Raw genomic sequence first — 15,690 nt, 5'->3', positions numbered from 1 at the left:
CAGGTGTGAGCCACCGTGCCTGGCCTTATTTTGAAAACTTTTAGAAGATAAAATTCACATATTATAAAATTCACTATTTTAAAGTATATAATTCAGTGGCTTTAGTATTATTCACAAGTGTGTGCAGCCATCACCACTACCAATTCCAGAACATTTGCATTACCCCAAAAAGATACCCTGTACCCATTAGCAGTCATTCCCCATCCTATTTCCTCCAGCCAGTGACAACCATGATTCTACTTTCTGTCTCTATAGGTTTGCCTTTTCTGGACATTACATATAAATGGAATCATAAGATATATGTTTTTTTTTTTGAGGCAAGGGTCTCGCTCTGTCACCCAGGCTGGAGTGCAGTGGCCTGATCTCAACTCACTGCGACCTCCACCTCCTGGGTTCAAGCGATCCTCCTGCCATAGCCTCCTGAGTAGCTGGGATTTCAGGTATGCACCACCATGCCCAGCTAATTTTTGTATTTTTAATAGAGATGGGGTTTCGCCATGTTGGCCAGGTGGGTCTCAAACTCCTGACCTCAGATGATCTGCCTACCTCAGCCTCCCAAAGTGTTGGGATTACAGGCATGAGCCACCATGCCTAGCTTTGATATGTGGCTTTTTATTCTGGTTTGTTTCTTCTTTTCTTCCTTGCTTCCCTGCTCCTCTTCCCCTCCCTCCCCTCCTGCCCCTGCCCCATCCCCCTCTCCCTCTCCAGGGGTCTCGCTATGTTGCTCAGGCTGGTCTTGAACTCTTGGGCTTAAGTGATTCTCCCACTTGGCCTAAAGTGCTGGGATTATAGGTGTGAGCCACTATGCCTGGCCTGGCTTCTTTCTTTTAGCATGTTTTCAAGGTTCATTCATGCTGTAGCATGTATCAGTACTATATTCCTTTTAATGGCTGAATTCTGTACCATTGTGTGGGTAGAATATATTTTGTTTTCCAGTTATCAGTTGATATTTAGTTTGTCTCCATATTTTGGCTACTATTAATAATGTTGCTGTGAACATTCATGTGTGTTTTTGTGTGGACATATGTTTTCAGCTCCCTTGGATATATACCTAGGAGTAGAATATATACCTAGGAGTGGAATTGCTGAGTCTAGTATGCAACTGTATGTTTTACTTTTTGAGGAACTGCCGAACTGTTTTCAGCAGTGGCCCTACCATCTTACATTCCTAGCAGCAACATATGAGGGTTTCAGTTTTTCCATATTCTGGTCAACACTTGTAATGATCCATATTTTTGGTTGTAATCCTACTGGGTGTGACGTGGTATCTCACTGTGGTTTCAACTTGCTCTTTCCTGATGGCTAATGATGCCAAGCATTTTTTTATGTCCTTATTGGCCATTAGTACATCTTCTTTGGAAAAATGAAGATCTTTAGATCTTTTGTCCATTTTTAAATTGGGTTAGTTGTCTTTTTATTGTTGAGTGGTAATATGTCTTTTATTCTGGGTATTAGACCTTTATCATATATATGATTTGCATAGATTTTCTCCTATCTTTGAGTTGTCTTTTTACTTTCTTGGTTTTATTCTTTGCAGCGTAAGGTTTTTAATTTTGGTGAATTAAGTTCATCTGTTTTTTCTTTTGTTGCTTGTAATTTAAGAAACCATTGCCTATTCCAGGGTCACAAAGGTTTACGCTTGTGGTTTAAGAGTTTTAAGGCTGGCACAATGGCTCACACCTGTAATCTCAGCACTTTGGGAGGCCAAGGTGGGCAGATTGCTTGAGCTCAGGAGCTGGAGACCAGCCTGGGCAACATGGCGAAACCCCATCTCTACAAAAAATATAAAAAATTAGTAGGGCGTGGTGGCACATGCCTGTAGTCCCAGCTACTCAGGAGGCTGAGCGGGGAGAATCACTTGAGCCTGGGAGGTCAAGGCTGCAGTGAGCTGTGATCACGCGACTGTACTCCAGTCTGGGTGACAGAGTGAGACCCTGTCTCAAAAAAAAAAAAAAAAAAAGTTTTATGGTTTTATTTATAGTTTCAGCTCTTACATTTAAATCTTTCATCATTTTGAATAATTTTTTATGGGTGTTTGTCTCAGACCATTAGTTGAAAAGACTGTCCTTTTCTCACTGAATTGTTCTGGTATCCTTGTCAAAAAATTGACTATAGATACAAGGGTTTATTTCTTGGCTCTCAATTTTATGCCATTGATCTATATGTCCATATGCCATGGAATATCTTTTTAAGAATTATTAATTTGTGGGATTTTTAAAAATATTGTCTTCATTTTCCTTGTCTGTTACATGTTATGAATATTTCCTCCAGTATGTCTTAACTTTTGTTTATGGCGTCTTTTACTATACAGACGTTTTATGTTTTTATTAAGTCAAATTTATCCACCTCTTTTTTTTATGGTTTCTAGGTTAAAATCATGCTTTGCAATAGGGCATCCCAAGGCCAAAATTAGTGGAAAAAATTCTCCCTTGAGGGGAAAATATTGAGTTTTTTTTTTTTTTTGATGCAGAGCCTTGTTCTGTTGCGCAGGCTGGAGTGCAGTGGTACTTCCCGCTCACTGCAACATCCGCCTCCCGGATTCAAGCAATTCTTCTACCTCAGCCTCCTGAGTAGTTGGGATTACATGCAACTGTCACCACACCCGGCTAATTTTTTATATTTTTAGTAGAGATAGGGTTTCACCATGTTGGCCAGGCTGGTCTTGAACTCCTCACCTCGTGATCTGCCCAGCTTGAACTCCCAAAGTGTTGGGATTACAGGAGTGAGCCACTGCACCTGGCCAAAAAAATTTTAATGTTAGTTCTTTAATTCATCTGGAAGTGATTGTTTTTTTTTTTTTGAGACGGAGTCTCACTCTGTTGCCCAGGCTGGAGTACAGTGGCGAGATCTCAGTTTACTGCAGCCTCCACCTCCTGGGTTCAAGCGATTCTCCTGCCTCACCCTCCCGAGTAGCTGGGATTACAGGCATGCGCCACCACGCCTGGCTAATTTTTTTGTATTTTTGGTAGAAACGGCGTTTCACCATGTTGGTCAGGCTGGTCTGTAACTCCTGAACTCAAATGATCCACCTGCTTTGGCCTCCCAAAGTGTTGGGATTACAGGCATGAGCCACCATGCCCAGCCTGGAATTGATTTTAATGTGTAGCATGAGGTTTGCTGTAGAATTTTATCTGTTTATGAAATGAGCTATGTGAAGATAATTTTATTTCTTCATAGTCACGGCCCCCCAAAAATTCTGTAAATGTGCAGCTTCTGCAAATACACATTTGTGAATGTGATATGTGGTCATGAAGTTTGGCTTTGAAATTTTACATTACGCAAGTAACAGTATTTTTTCTGATGGTTGGCTGATAGTTTGTTTCACAATCTGAGCAGAATAAAAGAATTTTTGGTCCCACAAATCAGTTTGACTAACTCAGGTTCTTACTCATTTTACTCATGTGAGAGAAACCAGATTCCATGTGGTGATTTTTTTTTTTTTTTTTTTGAGATGGAGTCCTGCTCTGTCGCCCAGGCTGGAGTGCAGTGGCGCATTCTTGGCTCACTGCAACCTCCACCTCCTAGGTTCAAGCAATTCTTCTGCCTCAGCCTCCTGAGTAGCTGGGACTACAGGTGTGTGCCACCATGCCTGGCTAATTTTTGTATTTTTAGTAGAGATGGGGTTTCACTATACTGGCCAGGCTGGTCTTGAACTCCTGACCTTGTGATCCGCCCACCTTGGCCTCCCAAAGTGCTGGGATTACAGGCGTGAGCCACTGTGCTCAGCCCCATGTGGTGATTTTTTATGGCAGGAATAAATTTCTCAGTCTCTTATTGTATAAAATTGAATTTTATACAATTAATTATTGTATAATTAATTGCTTTTCTTCTAGGCGACCACCTTCAGTGACACTTCACTTGGGGGGACAGACTTTTTGTTTTGAGTTGCTATTGGGATAAATGAAAGATGTGATAGTTCATCTTTTATTTTGACAATAGAATGGCAAATGAAGGAATGCATTTACTTAGGCTTTTACTTATACTGATAATTTTAACACTCAAGACTGATTAACTTTGTTTTACTCAGTTTCTTTTGTAATGGGTGTACAGTAACTTTGAGGATGATTACAGTGTTTTAAGAAAACCTGTTAAGAATGCTAAAAAGAATATTGTGGTGGAAAAATACAGGTTACAAGGTTTATGTTTCTATTTGCACTATATGTGTAATTAAATAGTTTGGTTCAAGTAAAGCAAATGATTTATACAAAGAGGGATAATTTTTTCTCTTTTATCTCCTTAGGATAGCAGTGAGATTCACTTCAAAGTGAAAATGACAACACATCTCAAGAAACTCAAAGAATCTTACTGTCAAAGACAGGTTTGTCCATTTTGGTATTAAGTACAATGCTTTGTTTTTATTTATTTATTTATTTTTAATAGAAGATTGTGAAAAGAAAAATCCTGTTTTATTATTTTCACCATTAGCAACTCAAGGAAAACACTCTATCATTTCTTGTACCCTGCTTAATTGCTTTTTTTGTCTTGTGGCTCATTTTAAAGATTGAATTCATAAGATGGGAACTAGTTTGAAAAGTAACTCAGAATTGTAAAGAGAGCTCAAATGAATATTTCTGTCTTGATGGCTTACCAGTATATATAGCAAGAAAGGCAAGTAATTTTTTGGTGATTACTGTGAATTTTTTTTGTACTTCTAATCATGAGTGTTTAGCCATATGTTAAATTTAAGTAGTAGTATTATTAGTATATATATATTTTATTTTTTTATTTTTTAGATGGAGTTTGCTCTTGTTGCCCAGGCTGGAGTGCAGTGGCACGATCTCGGCTCACCGCAACCTCCACCTCTCGAGTTCAAGTGATTTTTCTGCCTCAACCTCCCGAGTAGCTGGGATTACAGGCATGCACTACCACGCCCGGCTAATTTTGTATTTTTAGTAGAGATGGGGTTTCTCCATGTTGGTCAGGCTGGTCTCGAACTCCCGACCTTAGGTGATCTGCCCACCTCGGCCTCCCAAAGTACTGGGATTACAGGCGTGAGCCACCACGCCTGGCCTTATAAAATAGATTTTGAAAATAAATGTAATTGGAATTAATATGAGATAACCAAGATATATTTTAAGTGAAATTATGATTTAATAAGCAAGAAATATACGTTTAATCAGTCTATTAAATTAAATTATAGGCTGGGCGCAGTGGCTCATGCCTGTAATCCCAGCACTTTGGGAGGCTGAGGCAGGCGGATCACCTGAGGGCAGGAGTTCAAGACCAGCCTGGCCAACATGGCAGAACCTTGTCTCTACTAAAAGTACAAAAATTAGCCAGGCGTGGTGGCGCATGCCTGTAATTCCCAGCTAGTCGGGAGGCCGAGGCAGGAGAATCACTTGAATCTGGGAGGCAGAGGTTGCAGTGAGCCGAGATCATGCCATTGCACTCCAGCCTGGGTGACAGAGCAAGAGTCCATCTCAAAAAGAAAAAGAAAAAAGAAAAAAAATTGAATTATATTACATAATATTAACTCAGGTATTGTAAATTTTATTTTCTTTTGTTTATTTATTTCTTTGAGATGGAGTTTTACTCTCTCGCCCAGACTGGAATGCAGTGGTGCGATCTCAGCTCACTGCAACCTGCGACTCCCTGGTTCAAGCAATTCTCCTGCCTCAGTCTCCTGAGTAGCTGGGATTACAGGCATGCACCACCATGCCTGGCTAATTTTTGTATTTTTAGTAGTGGCGGGGTTTCACTATGTTGGTCAGGCTGGTCTCGAACTCCTGACCTCATGATCTGCCTGCCTTAGCCTCCCAAAGTGCTGGGATTACAGGCGTGAGCCACCGTGCCCGGCCTGTAGATTTCATTTTTAGAAGGTTTGCTTTTAACAATTTAAATTTGTAACTAACATAAAAAAAACTTATTATAAGAAAGAGAAACTAGGTGTTAGGATAAGTAAAACCATAAGCATTTTTGTCTCTTCTGTTTTTGTAGATTTTAATTGTTTAACTTAATAAAATCTCATTAATTGGGGTTCAACTACTTCACATTTGTAATAACTGGGTGTTAAAATTGAGATGAAATTCATCAGTGGAAAGAAACATTTATTGAAATCTCAATTATGTGTACTGTGCCATAGGTATTTAAGGTACATTGTTGGCCAGGCACAGTAGCTCACGCCTCTAATCTCAGCACTTTGGGAGGCTGAGGCAGGCGGATCATGAGGTCAGGAGTTCGAGACCAGCCTGACCAACATGGTGAAACCCCTGTCTCTACTAAAAATACAGAAATTAGCTGGGCATGCGCACACCTGTAATCCCAGCTACTCGGGAGGCTGAGGCAGAAGAATCGTTTGAACCCAGGAGGCAGAGGTTGCAGTGAGCTGAGATCACGCCATTGCACTCCAGCCTAGGTGGCAGAGTGAGACTCTGTCTCAAAAAAAAAAAAAGATTCATTGTCATTTAATTTTCATAACTCTGAAGAAAATTCATATAGTCTGTACACCCCCCATCTATAGGCCAGGGAATTGATTTTTTTTTTTTTTTTTTTTTTTTGAGACGGAGTCTCAGTCTGTCGCCTAGGCTGGAGTGCAGTGGTGCCGTCTTAGCTCACTGCAACCTCCACCTCCTGGACTCAAGCGATTCCCATGCCTCAGTCTCCCGAGTAGCTGGGATTACAGGCACCTGCCACCAGGCCTGGCTAATTTTTGTATTTTTATTTTTTTTGTATTTGTATTTTGTTTTAAACAGGGTCTTCCTCTGTCGCCCAGGTTGGGGTGCAGTGACACGACCTTGGCTCACTGCAACCTCCACCTCCCGGGTTCAAGTGATTCTCCTGTCTCAGCCTCCTGAGTAGCTGGGATTACAGGCGCATGCCACCTTGCCAGGCTAATTTTTATATTTTTGGTAGAGATGGGGTTTCACCATGTTGGCCAGGCTGGTCTTGAACTCCTGACCTCAAGTGACCCACCCGCCTCGGCCTCCCAAAGTGCTGGGGTTACAGGCTGAACCACCATGCCTGCCCCGTAATTTTTGTATTTTTAGTAGAGACAGAGTTTCATTATGTTGGCCAGGCTGGTCTCAAACTCCTGACCTCAAGTGAGCCGTCTCTCCCCTTTCAGCTATTTTTGTTGAAGAGTGATTAGAAAAATGTATACTAATATATTTTGTAATATTTATGGTGCTATCTGTGCCATGCAGCTTTATGGTAGATTAGCTAGCTAGCCATTTGCGCTTTACCAAATTTTATGATAATGTTGGCCAGGCTGGTCTCAAACTCCTGACCTCAAGTGAGCCGTCTCTCCCCTTTCAGCTATTTTTGTTGAAGAGTGATTAGAAAAATGTATAGTAATATATTTTGTAATATTTATGGTGCTAGCTATGCCATCCAGGTTTATGGTAGATTAGCTAGCTAGCCATTTGTGCTTTACCAAATTTTATGATGAAATCTGTTTAAAACCAATTTTGCCAGTATAGTTGGAAGCTAGTGAGGGTGCTTGTCCAGTTTCTGATCTGATCTTTTATGCTAGCTTACAGATTCAAGGCAAAGTGAATCGAGTAGTGGTCAAGAGCACAGGCTTAGAAACAGGTTTGGGCTTAAATTCTTGGCTAGCTCCAAGCCTTAGGTTCCCTAGCTGTAACATGAAGATAAGGTGGTAATACCTACCTTCCAGGGTTGTTGTGTTTAACACTTATGATTATGTATGTAAAGAATTGGTACAGGGAGGGCCTTGCAAATAGTTGCTACTCAGTATATAGTATTTATGATTGAATTAGCTTGTCTAATTTTATTTTCTATGTAGTGTTCTAAGGCTTTCATGCTTCCTTTTTGTGCATCAAAGTTACCATTATGTTTTCTAAGATTTGTGTGTGTATGTATTTATTATTATTATCTTTACCTTTTTAGGGCGTTCCAATGAATTCACTCAGGTTTCTCTTTGAGGGTCAGAGAATTGCTGATAATCATACTCCAAAAGAAGTGAGTATACTTTTTTCCTGAGTCAAGAAAAAATTTAAATTCTCCTTTGAGCAGTTTGGTTCACTGGTATTAAACTGCTCTTTTCTTGAATATTCTCTGATTTAAATGGCATATCATTTGTCAGAGAGAAGAAATAATGTTTTGGGTTGAACTTCCCCTATAGTGCCTTCAAAAGTGCCAATAAAAAGGGCGGTAGAAACAAAATGAGTACTGAAATTGTCATAGGGCACATGCTACATCCTTTTTGAAGATAGACACATGTTCCTCAAATTTGGTAAATTTCTGGTATACTTTCATGGTGATGGTAACATTAATGGCTGGATTTTGATTTTTGACCTATTTTGAGAATGTTCATACAGAAGCATAGTGTATATTAATATATTTGGCTCTGTCATCTTGTTCTATCCTATTTTTTTATGCTTCTCTGTCTTCATTTGATTTTTTTATTCTATGAGCAGTTTTCTTTGCTTTTACATTCCACCCATCTTCCCTCTATAGAGATATCTCAAAGTAGTGTGCATGTGTGTATGTGTGTGTGTATCTATATACATAGATTCCCTTCATACACAGAGTAACATTACTGATATTTCTGATAGTGGGAACAATATAGGGTTATTAATTTTTTATTTTGAAAACATTTCAAACTTACTGAATTGTGAGAATAGTATAATACTCTGCTGTATACCTGTTCCTTAGATTCACCAATTAAAATTGCACAGCATTTGGGCCAGGCACGGTGGCTCATACTTGTAATCCTAGCACTTTGGGAGGCCAAAGTGGGTGGATTGCTTGAGTCCTGGAGTTTGAGACCAGCCTGGGCAACATGACGAAAACCCGTCTCTACTAAAAATAAAAAAAATTGGCCAGGTGCAGTGGCTTATGCCTGTAATCCCAGCGCTTTGGGAGGCCAAGGTGGGCGGATCACGAGGTCAGGAGTTCGAGACCAGCCTGGCCAGTATGGTGAAACCCCGTCTCTACTAAAAATACAAAAATTAGCTGGGTGTGGTGGCACGCACCTGTAGTCCCAGCTACTCGGGAGGCTGAGGCAGAAGAATCGCTTGAACCTGGGAGGTGGAGGTTGCGGTAAGCCAAGATCACGCCACTGCACTCCAGCCTGGGCAACAGAGCGAGACTCCCTCTCAAAAAAAAAGAAAAAAAAAATTAACTAGGCTTAGCGGTGCATGCTTGTAGTCCTAGCTACTTGGGGGGCTGAGGTGGAAGGATCACTTGAGCCCAGGAGGTCGAGGCTGCAGTGAGCCCTGGTCATGTCACTGTGCTCCAGCCTAGGTGACAGAGTGAGAACCTGTTTCAAAAATAAATAAAGTAAATAAAATAAAATAACATTGTGCAGCATTTGATAGCTGGGATTGGTGGTGCACGCCTATAGTCCTAGCTGCTTGGGAGGCTGAAGCGGGAGGATCACTTGAGTGAGCCCAAGAGTTCGAGACGAGCCTGGATAACAGAGTGAGGAGTCCCCTGTCTCAAAAAAAAAAAAAAAAACAGTATGTTTTTCTAGTATGACTACTAGAATGTAGTCATAGCTCACTGCAGCCACAAACTCCTGGGCTCAAGCAATCCTGACTATCACTATCAGCCTCCTGAATAGCTGGGATTACAGGCATGTGCCACCATGCTCTGCTAACTTTTAAATTTTTTGTAGAGATGGAGTCTCCCTACGTGCCCAGGCTTTGATCACTTAGTTTAAGTGTTGTCTTTTTTTTTTTTTTTTTTTTTTTTTACTTTGTAGTTAACTGTTTTTCCTGTTACAATTAAGTAATTTGAAGGGACACACTTTGAAACTATGTGAATATCCCCTTTCTTATCAAGTATTCTTAGGTTTAGTGTCCACCACCTTCTTGAACACTTCCTTACTTTCTGGCACAGTAAGAAGTTTCAAACTCATCTTTACTTTCCTTTAACTTGGCAAAATCTCTGGGACTGTACAGTAGGTACCTAATACATTTTACTGACACATGCCTTACACATTCCTTGTAATTAAGAGATTATCTTTTCAGAGGAATGTTGGGGCAGTGGGAGAGGGTAGGTCTTTAGGGAGTGACCCTCCTGTGCTGTTGTTCACTTGTCTCTATTAATGTACTTCTTGAAGTTTGTAGCTTTATATTCTTTATAGCTCAAGGACGCATGTTGTCTTCCTGTTTTGAAGGTTTCTAATAACATTTGGAATTTTATTCCTTGCAGTATTTACCATGCTATATGGGTAATTAAAATTGTTTTAAAAGCATCTTTTTTTTTTTTTTTTGAGATGGAGTTTTGCTCTTGTTGCCCAGGCAGGAGTGCAATGGCGCAATCTCAGCTCACTGTAACCTCTGCCTCCCAGGTTCAAGCGATTCTCCTGCCTCAGCCTCCTGAGTAGCTGGGATTACAGGCATACACCACCACGCCTGGCTAATTTTGTATTTTTAGTAGAGACGGGGTTTCACCATGTTGGTCAGGCTGGTCTCGAACTCCTGACCTCAGGTGATCTGCCGCCCCCCCCAGCCTCCTAAAGTGCTGAGATTACAGGTGTGACCCACTGCACCTGGCCTAAAAGCATGTTTAATAATTATTTAAATATTCAAATATGTTCTACAACCAAGATAGCTTAACACTACTAGAGCCATTCTGATCACTTTAAAATCCTAAATTCACATGTGTTATGTTTAGATTTCTTAACATACTTAATTTTCATATTTAAAATTCTGCACAAAAATGTTACCTATAAAATTTAAAACTTCTTGGTCAGGCACAGTGGCCCACGCCTGCAATCCTAGCACTTTGGGAGGCTGAGGCGGGCTGGATCACTGCAGGTCGGGAGTTGAGACCAGCCTGGGCAACATGGCGAAACCCCATCTCTACTAAAAATAGAAAAAGTAGCCAGGTATGGTGGCGCACGCTTGTAGTGCTAGCTACTTGGGAGGCTGAGGTGGGAGGATTGGTTGAGCCCAGGATGCTGAGGTTGCAGTGAGCTGAGGTTGAGCCCAGGAGGCTGAGGTTGCAGTGAGCTGAGATTGTGCCACTGTACTCCAGCCTGGGCAATATAATGAGACCCTGTCTCAAAAAAACAAAAAACAAAAAACCAAAAAACAAAAAAACCCAAATGAGATATATCCTATTAAACTATTTATTTAAACTGTTAAATACATGTTTCATTAGATTTAAAAGTTCTTTAACATGGCTGTCAAAAACACTTCAGTTTTATATAACAAATAAACTGGGAAGTGAAATTGACTCAGGAAAAGTAAGATGAATAACTCAATAGACAGAATCAGAAGGAAAGACACCTCTATATTCTTTAGATTAAAGAACATAGGATTCTTAATATTAGAGGAGTGTAAGTATGGGTCACATTTGGATCTCTTTGTACTTTTAAATTAGTGGCCACATAATTGTAGTCAATTTAAAAACTGCTTTTATATTCTACTAACATTTTTCTTTCCTCTTACAGCTGGGAATGGAGGAAGAAGATGTGATTGAAGTTTATCAGGAACAAACGGGGGGTCATTCAACAGTTTAGATATTCTTTTTATTTTTTTTTCTTTTCCCTCAATCCTTTTTTATTTTTAAAAATAGTTCTTTTGTAATGTGGTGTTCAAAACGGAATTGAAAACTGGCACCCCATCTCTTTGAAACATCTGGTAATTTGAATTCTAGTGCTCATTATTCATTATTGTTTGTTTTCATTGTGCTGATTTTTGGTGATCAAGCCTCAGTCCCCTTCATATTACCCTCTCCTTTTTAAAAATTACGTGTGCACAGAGAGGCCACCTTTTTCAGGACATTGCATTTTCAGGCTTGTGGTGATAAATAAGATCGACCAATGCAAGTGTTCATAATGACTTTCCAATTGGCCCTGATGTTCTAGCATGTGATTACTTCACTCCTGGACTGTGACTTTCAGTGGGAGATGGAAGTTTTTCAGAGAACTGAACTGTGGAAAAATGACCTTTCCTTAACTTGAAGCTACTTTTAAAATTTGAGGGTCTGGACCAAAAGAAGAGGAATATCAGGTTGAAGTCAAGATGACAGATAAGGTGAGAGTAATGACTAACTCCAAAGATGGCTTCACTGAAGAAAAGGCATTTTAAGATTTTTTAAAAATCTTGTCAGAAGATCCCAGAAAAGTTCTAATTTTCATTAGCAATTAATAAAGCTATACATGCAGAAATGAATACAACAGAACACTGCTCTTTTTGATTTTATTTGTACTTTTTGGCCTGGGATATGGGTTTTAAATGGACATTGTCTGTACCAGCTTCATTAAAATAAACAATATTTGTAAAAATCGTACTAATGCTTATTTTATTTTAATTGTATAGAAAGAAAAAAATGCCTAAAATAAGGTTTTCTTGCATAAATACTGGAAATTGCAAATGGTACAAATTTTTTCTTCATTACCGTACAGTGATGATGTTAATGTCTTTGAAGCACTGAAAGTTACTGAAGTGCCTTCTGAATCAAGGATTTAATTAAGGCCACAATACCTTTTTAATACTCAGTGTTCTGTTTTTTTAAAAACTTGATATTCCTGTATGGTACGTATATATGATACAGTTACCTAATCATGTTGAATAAATGGGCATGCCAAAAATTCTTAATGGATTTTTATTGATAATTTCAATTCTTCCTTTAACAAGGTACAAAATGGTAAGGTTTGGTATATTTTATGTTTTCCTTTTCTTTATATCTTTTTTTTTTTTTTTTTTTTTGAGACAGAGTCTCACTCTGTCACCCAGGCTGGAGTACAGTGGTGTGATCTTGGCTCGCTGCAACCTCTGCCTCCTGAGTTCAAGTGATTCTTCTGCTTCAGCCTCCCGAGTAGCTGGGACTACAGGCGTGTGCCACTATGCCTGGCTAATTTTTGTATTTTTAGTAGAGATGGGGTTTCACCATGTTGGCCAGGATGGTCTCGATCGCTTAACCTTGTGATCTGCCTGCCTCGGCCTCCCAAAGTGCTGGGATTACAGGCGTGAGCCACCGTGCCTGGCCCAGCCTTATTTCTTTTTATCTTAAATATTTAAACTTTGTGTAAGATTAAAATATCAGATTAGTTTGTTCCTATTAGAGGGCTTAACTTTTCCTTTTAATGCTAATGAATCACGGAATTTACTACATCTGTGCATACATACAGTCCAGTTTCATGTTATCTCAAATAGAATGTCATCTAACTACTTGAGAAGACCAAATAAAACCCACTTTGAATGCATTTTATAAACTATTATAGCTTACATACCTACTCAAGTCACCTTTTGAGAAAGAGATTGATTGGCTTGATCTTATAATTCTTACGTTTGACCCTAACTGAAAAATTATTTGTATGGTATAAGTTAGAGCTTTTAGATTGTCACCTGATATTTATCATTATATTCATTAAACAGTGACTAGGAACTAGGCTCATTTTAAGAAAATCCTCATGAGTTGCATATTTCTGTCAAGATTGAATAACAGATCTGATTGGGTATTTGAACTGTGAATCCATAGTTTGGTATCTTAATTTTGTTTGTGTCTCTGAATGCGTGAAGACGCTCAGGATTTCGGTGGGACTTAGCTACTGGGGAAGTAATTTTCTTGTTTTTAGTTTTTTGGATTTTTCTAAATGCATTGCACTCCGCTATGGTTAACTTAAATGTGTGCTTATCTGATTAGCAGTGCTGATAAAATAGGCATTTCACAACAAAAATTTTAACAGATTATCAGATTTCTGAAGGGACCTTGAATAACATTTAGTGAAGTCACTCTTATCTGGTGCTTGACTGCAACATCCTAAATCTGTAACAGAAGGGAGAAAATAAAGTCAGCAATGGTAATTTCCCCCACAAGGATGTTATCCTCAAGTGTTTGTTCTGTTGTGGGTTGGATTATTTGAGATGCTCCTTTCTTATCTGATTAAGTAGTATTGAATGAATTGATTGAATGAATGAATGTCCAGGTAGGGTCCACAAGCTTGAGTAAACGTTTATATGACATATTTAAGTTCAGTATGACTGATACTATCTAGTGTTTGACTGTTTTATTTCTATTTAATTTTTACAAAAAAACAAGGAGTTAAAATAAGTATCAAATCTAAGCACATCTAATAACAGCAATACAGAATACAAATAGGTTGGATTTCTGGGTTGTAAAGGTGTAATTTCTGTAGAAAGCAAATACCTTAACAAACATTAATGAGGAATTGGAGGCGATTACTTGCAAATATTAAACTTTTCATCTGTGGACAGTGAAGTATAGAGTAGGGCCAAAAGAAATTTGTGAAAAAATTCAGGTTCAGGTGCTCTAGATTTAAATAACATCCTTTTATATAACTTGTATGCTAAAAATATCTTTCTTCATCCATTTTGTTAAAGGGATATTTTATTAAATATTAAAAGAGATGTTAAATATCTAATCAAGTCTCATCCTGGGCCAGGCACAGCGGCTCGTGCCTATAACCCCAGCACTTTGGAAGGCTGAGGTGGGCAGATAACTCGAGCCCAGGATTTTGAGACCAGCCTGAGCATCATGACGAAACCCCGTCTGTACTAAAAATATACAAATTAGCCAAGTGTGGTGGTACGTGCCTGTAGTCCCAGCTACTTGGGAGGCTGAGGTGGGAGGATCGTTTGAGCCCAGGAGGTGAAGGCTGCAGTGAGCTGTGATTGCGCCACTGCACTCTAGTTTGGACGACAGAGTGAGACCCTGTCTAAAACAAACAAACAAACAATGCCAGGCGCGGTGGCTCACGCCTGTAATCCCAGCACTCTGGGAGGCCGAGGTAGGCGGATCACGAGGTCAGGAGATCGAGACCATCCTGGCTAACACGGTGAAACCCCATCTCTACTAAAAATATAAAAAATTAGCCGGGTGTGGTGGCGGGGGCCTGTAGTCTCAGCTACTAGGGAAGCTGAGGCAGGAGAATGGCGTGAACCCGGGAGGCGAAGCTTGCAGTGAGCCGAGATCGTGCCACTGCACTCCAGCCTGGGCGACAGAGCGAGACTCCGTCTCAAAAAAAAAAAAAAAAAAAAAAAAAGACATCCTAGTAGAGTCAATGTAATTTTTTCAACTGGGGAAATTTTGTGGGTGGTTAATTCTTCGGGGCACAGGGGCTAAAACTCAAGATTTATTACTGTTCAGGGCTCTAAAATAATGCTGCCCAATAGAACTTCCTGTCATGGAAATATTCTACATCTGTGCTTTCCAATACATTAGCCGGTAACCACACATGACCATTGAGCACTTGAAATGGGGGTGTTGTGACTGAAGAATGTTTTAACAAGTTTAAATAGCTACATGCGGCTGGTGCTATGTACTCAGCAGTGCAGCTCTAGAATCTATACTTTGAGGATGTGAGAATGGCCTCACAAAACAGCTCATTTTGCTGAAATGAACATTTATCAAGTGATTACAAATATGCATTGTTCTAAATAGACATTACGTTTTAGATTCTTAGGGTGAAATGGTTGTGGTTTTGCTTTATAGAGAGATGTATAATAAAATTCTTAATATATATATTTGAATATATAAATTTCTCTGAGCTAATTCAAAATTATTTGCATTACAAAATTTTCATTTATCTACAACTCTTTCAGATACATTGACTGAAATGAAATACTTTGACTATCCTAAGACCATGTTAGTGTTTCAGACTGAAATTATGGGCAGTTTTAGGCACCAAGGCTTCTAGATTTACGTAGTTCTGGAGAACATAAAGGATTTAGGTGAATGAAGAGTTCAATTGGGTTGAACAAAGTGTGAGTTGTGGAGGGGTGGTGGAAATGGAGGTTCCAGAGTAGAGAA

The 15,690-nt window shown here is 39.5% G+C and overlaps 2 protein-coding genes across 3 annotated transcripts in view; one reads left to right on the top strand and one right to left on the bottom strand.

The window, feature by feature from the left end:
- The window catches only part of SUMO1 (small ubiquitin like modifier 1), a 32,924-nt gene extending 20,416 nt beyond the window's left edge, over positions 1–12,508 (top strand). The window contains exons 3-6 of one of the 2 annotated variants that reach the window (XM_003776058.4): positions 4,241–4,318; positions 7,849–7,920; positions 11,366–11,434; positions 11,885–12,207. In XM_003776058.4, coding sequence (XP_003776106.3) covers positions 4,241–4,318; positions 7,849–7,920; positions 11,366–11,434 — 219 coding nt within the window. In that variant the 3' untranslated portion in view covers positions 11,885–12,207. 2 annotated transcript variants of the gene reach the window in all.
- Positions 12,509–12,533: 25 nt separating this feature from the next.
- KIAA2012 (KIAA2012 ortholog) overlaps positions 12,534–15,690 on the bottom strand; it is a 134,700-nt gene continuing 131,543 nt past the window's right edge. Inside the window, exon 24 of the mRNA XM_054549668.2 lies at positions 12,534–13,686. The gene's annotated coding sequence lies outside the window, so the exon portion shown is untranslated. The remainder of the gene's footprint in view (positions 13,687–15,690) is intronic.

The sequence above is a fragment of the Pongo abelii genome, chromosome 11 (genome assembly GCF_028885655.2).
Source record: "Pongo abelii isolate AG06213 chromosome 11, NHGRI_mPonAbe1-v2.0_pri, whole genome shotgun sequence".
Lineage (NCBI taxonomy): Eukaryota > Metazoa > Chordata > Mammalia > Primates > Hominidae > Pongo > Pongo abelii.
The sequence above is the reverse complement of the archived record's forward strand: the minus strand, read 5'-3'. Positions and strand labels throughout refer to the sequence as shown.